This window comes from Strix aluco, chromosome 7, assembly GCF_031877795.1.
Source record: "Strix aluco isolate bStrAlu1 chromosome 7, bStrAlu1.hap1, whole genome shotgun sequence".
In the NCBI taxonomy this organism is placed as follows: Eukaryota; Metazoa; Chordata; class Aves; order Strigiformes; family Strigidae; genus Strix; species Strix aluco.
In genome coordinates, this window is record NC_133937.1 from 27,397,203 (window position 1) to 27,411,178 (window position 13,976).

Consider the following 13,976-nt stretch of genomic DNA (forward strand, 5'->3'; position numbering starts at 1 on the left):
CACCAGCCTCCAACACATGCCGTTAGTTCTGGCTAAAGAAAAGCCTGGTTTTGACACTGAGCCCGCAGCAGGGCAGCATTACCCGCCTGGGAAGCTCATCCTGCACCTCCCAAAGCCCTGCGACATCTCACGGCACCTTCACTGGGCACCCAGTGAGGGGTTTCACTTGGAGATGCATCCACCTGTATTCGGGAGCTCATTTTCACGCATCCTCATGGCAGGACCCATCCTGGAGTATGCGTGTGTCTGTCTGTCTGCATGTCTTTCCAACACACATCCCCAGGAGATGCACTGAGGCCAACAAGGATGAGTAAAAGTGTGAAGGGAAATTAAATAGATAAAAATCCTTCAGCCTAGGAAAGAGAGTGAGGTCTGCAAAATCCTGCACGGGTAGGTGAGTGCGAAGGAACTGTGTCCCAGCTCATCCACTGTGTCCCACAGGCAGGGGCATGGAATAAAATTAGCTGGCAGCGACACTGAAGTGCAAACAAAGATGATGTTTTTTCATACGGCGCATTATCAGACTCTGGATTACAGAGCACAGTGGCACCTAGGACATGAACTTGCACTGATTAGATAAGGGCCAGAAAACACAGGGATGTGACTGCTGCCCAGGGAGTCACAGAGCCACAGACAGCTAAAACCAGCGAAGTTATACAAGGGAAGCATAAATCTGCCACTGTCAGAAACAAACTCCTGAGTTAGAGGGACCCAGTACAGCCATTTTCCTATTTTTATTAGTGGTTTTGTGTGTGTACAGTTCAGTGAATATGTTTTCTTTCTTATACACGTGTTTATCACATATATGTTTTCTCCCTGGTGCCCTTACTCACAGACCTCTCCCTCCCACAGCGGTTCAGACCCGCCTGTGCCACGGGAGATCTGGCAGCAGACTCTCAGAAGACACTTGGATCTGCCTTTTTCCCACTGCCGGGAAGCATTTTCCTCTCACATGGCTACTGCAGTTGAAGCCAGGTAGCAAAACACCTACCCAGAGCACTAGTGTAACAGACTGTGCTGGAAATTGGCTGGAAGGTGTGTATCCCATTGCTGTGTGTGCACAGCTCAGAGGACAGCTTTTTCCTCTGAATCACAAGCCCAGACAGATTGCAGTTTGGGAGACAAATTGCTTAACGAGCCCCATCAGCAGGCGGCTGCTGTGCGGAGAGGATCACAGAGTTTTAAGGAGTCCTCCTGCTGTCTCATACGCAAGACTTGATTTTTGAAGCAACTGGGAGGTATGGAATGGTCTTGGGCAATTTAATCCCTAATACAACCTGCCAGGTTTCAGCAGTGTACAATTCTTAGCTGTGGGACTGTTTCTCTTTGTTATTCTGTTTTCTAGACTTACAAAGTTCCCCCTGATGCCACATGTGGGTGGGTCCCAACAGAGATTCATGTGTTACTCAGGCATTAAGGTTGCCTGAGGCTCAATACAGCCTGGGCACTGCCCTGGTTTCAGTTTGTGCCCACTTCCAGCTTGTCATCTCATTTCAGGTCTGACATGCTGGTGATCAGCTTGCCTCCAGCCACAGAATAGAATAGAATAGAATAGAATAGAATAGAATAGAATAGAATAGAATAGAATAGAATAGAATAGAATAGAATTTCAGGAATTTGGGGAATTTTGGGTCTGGGTCTTTCAAGGACTTCTTCTTAGTCTGCAGGGATATGGCTCCTTCTCCAGGATGTGGCCACACTGCAACTGTCCCCCTCGCTGGGAGGGCTGTACAGCTCTCAGGTTTGTTGGCCAAGTCAGCCCCTGAGAGCTGGCTCAGGGGCTCAAGGGGCTTGCAAGGGAGTTGCATTTGGCTGCCAGCCACCTGGGTTGGGATTCTGCTGCAGCTGCCTGGAACACGGGAGCACCCCCAGAACCGGCAGCTCATGCTGAGATGGATCTCAAGGTCTCGGCCACCCTCTGCTCCTCTGAAAGAAGCAGCCTTCCAGCGAGCTGGAGCCACATCCTTGTTCTGTGGGACAACAGCACTTACTATCATTTATTGACTCCAACTCCTTGTGCTCATTCAGCTACAAGGTCCCAGCAGTCACACCAGCAACTGACTCAGGTCCCAACTGTTTCATGCAATCTTCTTCCCTGTGTGGAAAGACTCCAGAACACCTCAAGCCATTGGGAGGCAAAGGGATTTGAACCCATGGACGTCAGCAGTCCCTGCAGGGACCCTTGCATTTCTTCTGCTGGAGGAGACTGTGACACTCCTAACTCTGCTGTTGGACTCTGTATGTATGGCAGTGCTAAAACAGCACAAGTGAGGAGGCCAGGATAAGCTGCACTCCACTTTTCTAAGACAGAAGAGAACCACAGAAGCCTCTATCATCAGTAATAAGCATCAGAGCAAAGTCATCAGAACAATGCCACACACATAATTAAGCAGAGCTGGAAACTTCTGTTATCTGATCAGTTATTTCCAGTAGCAGAAACCTGCCTTAGGATATTGTAACGCAAAGCAACAGATGTTGAGGAAGTGGTAAAACGCTTGTGTGTGAGGAGTATGTGAAAGACCTGAAAAAAAAACAGACCAAGGAGAGGATTTCTGCATCAGCAGCATGAGACAGACAGCCCAGGCCAGGCACTGTGCTCCTGCAGTGAGACTGCCTGGCCTGCTCTGCCACCAAAACGTAAGCTACTCAGAAGATCCAAATGTTGTAGCATCACTGCCACTGACCTAAAATGGGCTTCAGGAAAACTGAGTCCTTCCAGTAAAACTACCTGTGAGCAGATTTGAGTCTTCAAAAGACAAGGCACGAGCCAGTTCTCTTACCCGAGTGTGTGCACAGCTCCTGTCTCTGTCTCCACTGACCGATACTCCTCTTTCCTCCTACGCCCCATGGGACTGATATATGGAACTAAGGCGGGGTATATGTGTGTGTCGATCCTATGGCCAGTCCCTGACTGCATGCCTAGGAGCAGCCTGCTGACGCAGCCGGGCTGTGCTCTGCCTTGGGCTGGGCTCACCTCGCTCCCAGGTGAAAGGGATGTTCTCCCCATGGGCTTTCTGCCCCAGGCAATGCCCTTCTAAGCAGAGCTGCAGGGACGTGGGTGCCTGTGCACTCCAGCCAGCGTTGCTTCCGTGCGTGCAGGGCTTCCTCCATAGCCCTGTTATGATTAACTTCTGATCCCAAGGAGATGTGAATCCCAGTACCATCTCTTCCCATTTGGCTGGTCCCTTTGAAATGACGACAGCTCTTTTGCAAATTACGCTCTCACCAGTGTCAGCCCTGGCTTGCTCGTCCTCCCCACTCATCTGTGGGACCTCCCTCATGCTGTGCCCTGGTCCCCTATGAGGAGAAACGGGGACAAGTGGAGTAGAGGAACTGGGAATCGGTGCAGAGTTCAGTGGCATGGAGACACACAGCAGGAGCCAGTATCCGGTTGCACATTTCACCACGTTCCTCACACCTGGATCACAGTTATTTTAAGCTGTTTTTCCACCTCACAGCTACATTTTGTGCTGCTGCTCCCAGAGATCAGACACTTCCCGTTGGTCTCTTGGCAGGTCCTGCCCTGGGGTGCCATGTTCCTGGGCAGGGTGCTTGGCCTGGAGGTGGGGGGTGTGCGTCCCACTCCCCGTCAGCTCCGCAGCCCTGGGTACTCCCAGCAAACCCCTGCCCAGTGTGGACAGGAGAGAAACTAAAGCGACTCTCTCAGTTTCTGGCAAACAGCCTGGAGGCAAAATCCTCCCTCGTGTGCCCCTGCAGCTTAGCTGGACTGTCTCTGTCCTGGGCACCCCCTCCTCCAGGCATGTCCCCACCTCTGCACCCCAACCGCCCACTGCTTCATCCCACAGAGACCCCACGCTGCCCCCCGGTCCCCACCGGAGGAGAGGGGCTGGCACCGTGTGTGTGTGTGTGTGTCTGTGTGTCTGTGTGTGTGTCTGTGTGTGTCTGTGTGTGTGTCTCTGTGTATGAGTGTGTGTGTGTGCGCGCACCTGCGTGTCTGCCTGGCTGTGTGTCTGCCTGACTCTGTCTCTGCACCTGCCCATTTCTGCCTGCTTCCTTCTGTGTTTCTGCCTGTCCTTGCCTGTGCATCTGCGCGTGCATCTGTGCCCGTCTCTCCGCCCGTCTGCTTGTCCCTGTGTCTGTCTGGCTCTGAGCGTGTGTCGCCTCACTGCGAATGTGCTCGTGCCTGTTCGCGTTCCCGTGCGTCCGCCTGTCTGTGTGTGTGTGTGTGTGTGTGTGTGTGCGCGCGAGCGCGACCTTCTCCATCTCCCCGCGTCTGTCTGTGCGCTGTGTCCGTGTGTCCGTCTGCCCCTACCCACATCTGTCCCGCCCCCTGCCCCGCCCGCCGCCGCCGCCCTTCAGCACCGCGGCGCTCGGACAGCTCCCGCCGCCTCCTGCCGCGCCGGCCCGGGGGGGCTCCGCGCCCCGCTCCGCGCCCCGCGCCCCCTCCCCGCCGGCGCGCCCCGCCCCGCGCCCCGCTCCGCACCTCGCCCCGCCCCGCACCGCCGTTCATAAGCGCCGCCGCCGCCGCCGGTCCTGCTCCGCCGCCATGAGCTACAGCGCGGAGCCGGCCGCCTCCTACCGCCACCTCTTCGCGGAGGCCCCGCGGCGCCCCGAGGGGGCGTCGGGCCGGCGGGCGCGCCCGGGCGCGGAGCCGGGACCGGGGAGGGAGCGCAGCGCCGAGCCGCGGCGGGCGCGGGCCAGCGAGAAGGAGCAGCTGCGGGGCCTCAACGAGCGCTTCGCCGGCTACATCGAGCGGGTGCGGACGCTGGAGGAGCGGAACCGGGCGCTGGCGGCCGAGCTGGCGGCGCTGCGGCAGCGCTCGGCCGAGCCGCGCCGGCTGGGGCAGCTGCTGGGCGGGGAGCTGCGGGCCCTGCGCGCCCGCCTGGAGGAGGCGCACGGCGAGCGGGCGCAGGCGGCGCTGGAGCGGGCGCGCCTGGCCGAGGAGACGCAGCGGCTGCGGGCGCGCTGCGAGGAGGAGGCGCGGGGCCGGGCCGAGGCGGAGCGGGCGCTGCGCTCTCGGCAGCAAGCGGCCGAGGGGGCCGCCCGCGCCCGCGCCGACCTGGAGCGGCGGGCGGCGGCGCTGCGGGAGGAGCTGGCGGAGCTGCGCGGCGCCCACGCCCAGCAGCTGGCCCAGCTGGGAGCCGCGCTCCGCGCCGCCGCCCCCCCGGCCCCGGCCTCGGCCCCGGCCCCAACGGGGCGGCCCGACCTGGCGGCGGCCCTGCGGGAGCTGCGCGCCCAGTACGAGGCGCTGGCGGCCCGCAACCTGCAGGCGGCCGAGGACTGGTACCGCGCCCGCTGCGCCCGCCTCCACGAGCGGGCGGCCCGCAGCCAGGAGGCCGTCCGCGCCAGCCGCCGGGAGGCCGGCGAGTGCCGCCGCCAGCTGCAGGCCCGCCTGGCCGAGATGGAGAGCCTGCGCGGCGCCCACCAGTCCCTGGAGAGGCAGCTGCAGGAGCTGGAGGAGCGGCACAGCGCCGAGGCCGCCGGCCTGCAGGTGAGCCGGGCGGCGCCGGGAAGCGTCCCACTCCCCTCTCCGCCCAGGGTGCCCGGCACCGGGCAGCTCCGCCCCGGCGCTCGGTGCTGTGCGGCTCCGAGCATCCTCCCCCCCTGCAGCCTGCCCCAGCGCTCGGCACCTCCGTCCCAGCGACCTCCCCCAGTCCTGCGGGGCACCGGGCTTCTTCCCACGCAGCGGCCCCGGCGCCGTGCAGCACCCAGCATCTCCCCGCCGGGCAGCACCGGGCACCTCCGACCCAGCGCTCCCCCTCCCCCGGTCCTGTGCAGCGCTGAGCATCTCCACTGCCCACAAAATCCTGCAGCGCAGCCGCATCCTCTGCAGCAGCCCCTCCCGCAGTTCTGTGCAGCGCTGGGCACCCCGGCCCAATGCGGTGCCTCCCCCCCGCACCGTGCAGCACCCATCGCCCCCGCTGTGCTGTACCGCATGCAACAACCCCCCCTCCCCCGCCTCCAGCCATCAGCACTCTACAGCACCAACCAACCCCCTCTTGCCTTCTGCAGTGCCCCCCGCAGCCCTGTGCAGCGCCAGGCATCCCTGCAGCTTTCCTCCCATCCCGGCGTAGGGCCTCTCTGCCCTGCACAACAGATCGTGCCTCACCAAGGCGTTTCCTGCTGCCTTCACCCTTTATCCATAGGCAGGTTTTAGGGGGGACAAGCAGGGCCAGGACACTCCCTCCAACACCCACATCCCGCAGGGGACAAAGCTCTCCCTGCATATGGCAGCGCTGTTTGGGGCATCACCCTATCCCTGCCCTGTCCTTTAAGGGTCAGCTCCAAAATTGCCCACACATTCCCCGTCGTTGTGGGTAATTCCTCGAAGCCGTCTGCCCAGGCTTGGCCCCTTGCCCTGTGGCCTGGCTCTTGGCACCTGCGCTGCAGAAATTGGAGCTCTGCAAACGTTAAGGCTGAATTTGCAGCCAGGTCCCAGCATCTCTTATGTCTGTCACGTGGGGCAGACACTGAGCGCTCCACATCTCTCATTCCATTACTGCAGTATTACCGCATTTTTTTGCTACAGGGAAACATTCATGATTTATAATAAAGCAAATGTGAGATTGTTCTATTACATGGCTATTAAATGATCTGTGGTTTCTAAATCAAGCCATTTCCTTCTAAATACTGAAACAACTGCCTTACATCATACCTGAAGGACATGGTTATTTCACACCCAAGTAATGCCTTGTCATTTTCAAGGCCAAATTTTGCCAGGCTCTCTAGCATTTGTGACAGTAGCTCCAAGCTGCTTTGCAAACTTCCTGAATAGTTGAGGTCTTCTTTAACAAATATTGTGGAAATAGGCAATATACAATATTTCCTGTAGTGGGTGAAAGGATTACACACAGTAATCTTCTTAAATAGCCTTGATGCCATGTGAAAAAGGGGATTCCAGGAGCAGCCTATCAATTGGGGGAGGGGGGGGAAGAGCAACTGGATTAAACAGCACCATAACTGAAATTGCCTTAGCAACCACACAGCAGATGACCCTCAGGGTCTGCTTTAAGTGTCGTAATAATTAGGAGCGTTTTGAGCAATGTGCATGTGTAGCAGTTAAATAATTTCCCTGGCTGCAATCAGTGGAAAAGGATGGAAGTCTGTCTTCAAAGAGAATATTCCTATTGTTCGAGCTTTTAAAATATTCCTACAGACTGCTAAAGCAGGGACATGTCTTTATATTTGTGGGCTGTCTAGTCAAATCTGAACCAATATGTGAGAGCTTTCTGTTAGAGGACAGGTTTGCAGCGGTGTGGGGAGAGGGTTTTATTCAACCAGCAGGTAGAGCTGGGGTGTGAAAGAGAGGTACAGACAGGGTAACAGGGATAACCCATTTTTAAAGAGCATTTTGTTTATGCGGACTGCAGGCAGAGGGAAGGGGGCTGAAGGCATGGAGGGTCAGAGCAGCAAGGGTAGGGCTGTCCCGGGGTAGAGTCACCCCGAGTCCCTCCCTCCCTCCTGCCATGGCTCGGTGCAGCAGCATCAGAGCAGAGGTTTTAATCTGTTCTGCAGTGGCATCCGTGCACGTCCTGGGGCTTTTCACTTGGTGCCCCAATGGTCTCCTTGAACCCTTTTCCATTGCTCAGTCCCACCTCAGAGGCACAGTTCCATGCAGCTCTCTTGCTGTGGGAGATGGTCAGGGCAGCACAGGTCACGGCAGAGACCCTGAGAACGGCCTGTAAGTGTCCCGCAAGGTGGGATTTGTCCAGCTAACTTGACTGTGAGATGCTCTGTGCCACATTCAGGATGAGCTGGCGCTGCTTCTCCAAGGGTCTCTGCTCAGACTGGGCTTGCTGCATCGGGCTCACCACAGCTCCCTGCTCCTTGGGCAGCTCCCCGTCTCGTGGCTGTCTCTGCACTGTATCCAAGGAAGGTTACACAGGACTTGAAGGAGGGAACAGAATGGGAATGAGGACAGGGACAAGATGGGGATGAAGATAGGGAGAGGATGAGGACAGGGAGAGGATGGGGATGATGTGGCAGGACAAAGCTTGTTCTCTGGGATAGAGGAGCTGGAAGCAATTGCAAAGGCCTGGCTGTGGGAGGGGGTGTGGGAGAGCAGACGTTGGCAGTGGCCATTGCAGGGCTTTGCAGGCAGGGCTGCACTGTGACTTAAATGCAAACTGCTTACTCATTCCTGCTCGAAATCACACTCCTCCAGTGGCACAGTGGGGCGGCCGGCAGTTGGAAATCATCTGATTGGGATGATCCCTATAGGAGTGGGTTTCACTGCTTTCAGGCTGCTGCTTAGATACTTGCATGCATGTAGGAGAAAACCAGGCTGCTTGTTTTCTGACAAAAAAAAAATAGAAAAAAAGATTAGGCCCCTTTGTTAGCAGGAGATCTGGGCTTGGATGCCTCCACGTCACAGGTAGAACTGGATGTGGCAGCCATGGCATGGCAAAGCTGATGGGATGGATGCTAGCAGGATGTCCTCATCCAGCTGAGCACCGTGGCTCTGGCAGGGCAGACCCCTAACCCTGTAACACCTCCCCAAATCCCTGAGTTCAGAGCACCCCACCTGGGGCTCTGAGGCATTTTCCGGGGAAGATGTCAGACTTACCCTCCTGGAGCCAGCTCTTCTCTCCTGCCCTGGCAGCACCACCTCTCCTTCCACCACCCAGACATGTGTCCCAGCCCTTCTTAAGCCCCCCAGATACAGACTGCAGCCCTTCTCCAGGCACCCTCTCCAGCTGTGGGCTGCTGCAGTGCTGGGTGTTCTCACTTGTCCTGCTGAGCCACCACCCCTGCTTTGGCGATGTTCAAGCTCAAAAATTCCCGTCCCTCCCCAGCAGCTCTTCCCTCTGTGGCAGCCTGCCTTATCCCCTGAAGGACTTGGGGGCTCCACCACCATGTGCTATTTGCAACCCCCAATCTCATAGACCCTGCTGCAGATGGGAAACTATATAAATCCATCACTGTTTAAAGCCTCCTCTTACCACGCACACTCACAAGCCATGCCTGGTGCTCTGCCTGCTTCTTCATCCCTGTTAGCATGAGATTTCATGGTCCCAAGCTCATGGCGGGAAGTGCCATCATGGACCAACTGCCCATTGCAGCTTCCCTGTCCCTGGAATGGGCAGAGCAGAAAACCTGTGGGAGAGGTCCCTGCTCCGAAACACAGTGCCCTTGCCTTTGCAGGACACCATCGGGCAGCTGGAGGACGACCTGCGAAACACCAAAAACGAGATGGCTCGGCACTTGAGGGAGTACCAAGACCTGCTTAATGTCAAGATGGCCCTTGATATTGAGATAGCTGCCTACAGGTAAGGCTGCTCTGACCTTGCTCTGCCTGGCCACCTCCCAAGCCCAATCTTCTGACCCCATCAGGCTGGAAAGATATTTTCAAGGACCTGGAAAATATCTGGGTACACACTCAAGGAGCAACACCATCGTGTTGCTCATCTCTCCTGCCTGGGGAGCAGCCATAGTGCCACGTCATGCCTCAATCTAGCCGCTGTGAACTGTGTCCCCCAGCCACCCCAGAAGCTGTGGTTTTTAGGGGGGACAGGTGGGGTTGGAAACTTGTCTCCCTTGCAAAGTCAAAGTAGATGCAAAAGGCAGAGTCCCTCTGGTTCGGTGTTTTATTTTCCTGGTATTTCTGGAGGGAGGGGAAGGAGCTTGTCTCATGTACCCCATATTGCAAGAGCTCCAAAATCGATTGACCAAAGCATGTGATTTTGAACCAGTTTCATGGTGCAGTGTGACCTGAGCCTGTCCACCACAGGCTGGGGTGGTGGCCTGGAGCATTGGGACTTGCTCACAGGTCACAGCATGCCCTCAAACTTTGCAGATGTTTCATGTGAAATGTCCCTAGACTAACCTCTTCCCTTGTGATGTGCTTGCAGGAAGCTGCTGGAGGGAGAGGAGACCCTCTTCAGCACGGGAAGCGTCGGCCTTTCAGCGCTCAATCCCCTCCCCAACCCCACTTACTCCCTCCAGCCAAAAGGCTTTAGTTCCTCTACTCTGTCCTTCAAGGAGGAGGAGCAAGGAAGGGTTATTAAAGTGACCTCTAAAATATCATCCAGCAGGGCTGAGATGATTGAGGGGACCATAACCTCTGCCAAGAAAAGAGGGAGATTAAACTTGCATGAAGGCTTCGTTGCGAATGCAAAAATGTAACCGTCAGGACCCTGTCCATTCTGCATTTGAGGGGGAACAGTCTCCACTCGGCCTCTAAATTGCCCTCTGGGCACCAAGCCACGCTGGGCTCGTGGGAAGCCCCCCTTGGAAACACATAGCCCCCCAGGGACACGGACTGGGGCTGGCTTCCTTGTGGGTCCTGCCCTGCAGAGGCCGAGCTTGGCACATTGCTCCCTTTTAAATGGGGCGGAGGCACAGGCAGGTAGCTAGATGCATGTTGGTCGTTGTTGTGGTGGCACAGTGGACTCGTAGCACCCACCATCCCTCCCTCCCTCCCTCCTCCTGCTGTGGGTGAGGGGGAGCCAGCTGGGACTGCTGCTCATGTGGCTCTCCAGGGAGGGGGGGACGAGGGAAACAACTCAACATGTTTACTATAACTAGTTTCAAGGCTAAAGACCTTCATCTACTATCTAAATCCATGTATAGCTAAACTCTTCCCTGCTCCTCAAGCCGTAGTCATCCACTTTTAATCCCAGAAGCACAGAAATAGCCATACTGGACTGTAACCACACCTGACATCTGGTCTATGAGCCACGTATGTTTTAAACTATAAGGAATGTTAATTTTTTTTGTCCTGACAACTCTGTCTGGTTTTTGGCAGCGTTAGTCCAGCCAGGCACACAGGGTTTGCTAGCGGCAGGCGCAGGGCAGGGAACTGGTGCATTGGAGGCTGCGGGGCACAGCACCTCATCTGGTGTTGCTGGCTCTGAAGTGTCAGGGTCTGCAGGGCCCCTTGTTTGGCTGCACAGTTGTCAAATGAAAACCCCGCGCTCACATTAGCATCGTGCCCAGCCGGCACTGGGAAGCTGCAGGATTCCCAAACACCAGCCCACAAAGCATTGTTGTCTCCGCTCTAACCGTTCCAACGTGTGCCAAATTTGATATAGGATTTACAACCATAGGTTTCCTTCAATGCCTTAAAATTGCCAGCAATCGCTTTTGCAAGAGCCGGAGACTCTGCGTGTGCGTGTGTTGCGTGTCAGTGCCCTGGCAAGGTTATCATCATGGGACATTTCTGCCCTCGTGGTGGTGCCAGAGTGGTTTCTGGAACCAGCAAATTGTTTGCTCGCACTCTTTCCTCTTCTATTGTAAGGCACAAGTTATTAATTAAAAAGGAAGAAATAGTTATGTGGATCAAACTGAGCTGTTTTGTCATCTTTGCTGCTGCTTCACCTCAGGAACACGCCTTGGTGTCTGGCCTGAAGCCAATTTGGTCCCCAGCAGTCCCTCTGGTCTCCTGCAAAGAGTCTGGTGTTGGGGTGCAGCTGCCAAACTCTGCTGTTGGGGCTGCAAGGCACGAGTGGTCCCACCGATGGCAGTGGGGCATGTCTGGGTTTCACCCCCAGGTGCCTGGTACGGTGGCCCTGCTTTGTAGAAGAGTTCATGGCTGGCTGGCCGAGGGAACAAGATCTCTCATGGTCAAGCGCACCCTCATTTGCCCAGAAAACAGACTCTGAAGCTTTGATTTGCATCACACCCCTGACAATTTGGTCCCAAGATAGCTGCCATTTCTCCTCCACGCTGCCTGCATGCTCAGGGGTTAAAAATAGCCTCTTTGCCTTCACAAGTGAAGATAAAGCGATTTACACAATTGCTGATGGAAGAAAGGAGGGTGCACCCACCTCCCAGGTAAACCCAACAGTCAACAGTGCCCGCAGAGCCGGCGTGACCAGCGCTGGCTTACATTTGGAAGGTGCCCACCCTCTGCCTGAGGTGTGCCTGTAGAAGGGCACTCGGGAGGGCAGTGGGGCATGGAAAGAGCACGGGCAGGCTACCCACTGGGTGGCCCTGCCAGCAGCATGCTGTCCTATTGCCTTGTCACACCACACCATGGCAATCTGCCCCAGGTACACAGTGTGAGTGTCACAGGCTGCTCTGCTAGTGCTGCAGGCCAGGAGCAGCACGGCCACTTTCCTTGACCCTGCCGTACCGATAAGCTCAGGGACAATGCCCTGGCGAAGCTGCTCACCGTGGGATGACGCAGCCCCAGGGAGGGCATGCCTGCAGGTGGGCAAAGCAAGGGGCACCTTCCGAAGGCAGAGGAGGGGTCTCAGGGCATGGCTAGGGCAGCGCATCCCACCAGCAGCCCCCACCAAAACAGCACAGAGCAACTTGAGGTGCCCAGGCAGATCTTGGGGGAGCCAGCACCTGCAGAGTTAAGTCCAGGGCACTGGCACATAAAGCAAGGACCAACCTCCAAATATCTCCTGGCTCAGCTGTCAGTTAGGAAGTGCAAACACACAGCTTTTCTCACAAACCACAGGGGGAATAAAAGGCAGATGTGACTGTGCAGCTAATATATTATATTCTGAACCTCAGATACCCTCCAGTGCTGCTTTCTGTCCCTTGAGTATTAAGCAGCCTGACCTGTCCTTTATTCCCAGCACAAGGCTCTGTCAGGATTCCTGCTTGCTCAGCTGGCTGGATGTTAGCAACAAAGCTGGGAATTTTACTTTGGTGATACCAGTGTGGAGGAGCTGCAGTCATGCAGGAGGGCAAAGAAGCCAGGGGAGGAGGAGGTGCTGGTTTGGAAAATGGCTGCTTTGCGAGGGCTGGCTCCAGAGATTTCCTGCATTTCTGGTGCTGTCTCGTGTTAACCTCCAGAGGTAGTAGGGGGGCAGCGGGCAGGGAAAGAAGCTGGTCATTTAGGATACACCAGAAAGGATCAGGCTGGATTTTAGATTACATTATGGTTTTGACAGCCCCTCTGCTGGGCTCTGTCCCTGTGATCTTACTGGATCTGGGGTGCCAAGCTTTAATTACCCTGGTAGCAGCAAGCGGTTGACCAACCCCACAAACGCTCTCCCAGGACTGAGGGTGAGCGAGAGCCCCTGCAGGAGGGGGACACGCCACTTTCCTGAAGGGCAGAGCCCAACCACAGGTGCTGTGCAGCAAGGGAAGAGCTCCCAAGGGGGGCCAAGGTTGCCCCCAGCTCTGCAGCAGCCTCCCAGCTACGTCCAGCTTCTGGGCTCAATGCCTGTGCTGTGGGAGCCCGGCATCCCAGTGCAGATGCAGCCCCTGGGGACAGCTTGCTCCGGGCATTTCCCGTGGTTCAGCCTGTTTCGGCTGCAGGATCAGAGAAGGGACTGCTTAATGCCCAACTAAGGCACGCTGACCCCATCTGCCCAACTCCTGTGGGCCCCAGGTGGGGGCTGCCGTTGGGTGAGAAGGCTGAGCTCCTCACTGAACACGTAATGTGTGGCCCCTTCTTACCCTAAGTGAGGTCCACGCCCACACTCTCCTCATCTCTAGAACAGTAATGACAGCAAAGGGACAGGCCCAGCTGAGCACGTTACCAACACTGACCTCCGTCTATCTCCACCCAGGCCTCTTTTTCTATCGCTATCTTCTTCAGGGTGACTCCTTTCGCCTGCCTGCTTATACCCACCAGAAGGTGTCTATAGTGGAACACTAAGCTGGAGCAGGGCAATAAATCCTCCTTTGTGGTCCCATCTTTCTTACTGGGTTAAACACCAAGGCTGCCAGTGGAAAGGAGTGAGTCACACTGCAGATGCTTAAAGATTTATACCTCTGCAGAACCTCAACCTCTCAGATAAAAGGCAGCTGCCAACACAGACTGCACCATCCACTTGGGACAAAGCAGAGAGTGGCCATTTCTCCACGATGCTGTGTCGCCTTCATCTTTATGCTAGGGGAAACTCCAGCCTCCACACAGGGGTGCAAACTCCCACCACGGGACTGGCTGGTTGTTTTTTTCCCTGGATGGAGATGCTGGCCCATGCAGCTGTGCTTTGGGGCTGCCCGGCTCTGCTCGTTTTGTTGTCATGTAGGTGAGATGGGACAGGCTGTGCAGCCGGAGATGTTGGCTGCAGCAGGCCTACGTCACGCTCCTGCTGCTCCAGTGATGG

The 13,976-nt window shown here is 56.4% G+C and overlaps 1 protein-coding gene across 1 annotated transcript; it reads left to right on the forward strand.

The window, feature by feature from the left end:
* Nucleotides 1-4,507: 4,507 nt before the first annotated feature.
* On the forward strand, nucleotides 4,508-11,246 carry INA (internexin neuronal intermediate filament protein alpha). Its single transcript, XM_074831645.1, has 3 exons — nucleotides 4,508-5,452; nucleotides 9,106-9,230; nucleotides 9,813-11,246. The coding sequence occupies exons 1-3, from the start codon at nucleotides 4,508-4,510 to the stop codon at nucleotides 10,084-10,086; spliced, it is 1,344 nt and encodes a 447-aa protein (XP_074687746.1). The 3' UTR covers nucleotides 10,087-11,246.
* The last annotated feature ends 2,730 nt before the right edge of the window (nucleotides 11,247-13,976 follow it).

What these genes read in the sequence shown, in the direction of transcription:
- INA (XM_074831645.1), top strand. Translation starts at nt 4,508, where the DNA reads ATGAGCTACAGCGCGGAGCCGGCCGCCTCCTACCGCCACCTCTTCGCG. An exon ending in CCGAGGCCGCCGGCCTGCAG is followed by an intron (nt 5,453 to 9,105) that starts GTGAGCCGGGCG and finishes TTGCCTTTGCAG; the next exon opens with GACACCATCGGGCAGCTGGA. An exon ending in ATTGAGATAGCTGCCTACAG is followed by an intron (nt 9,231 to 9,812) that starts GTAAGGCTGCTC and finishes ATGTGCTTGCAG; the next exon opens with GAAGCTGCTGGAGGGAGAGG.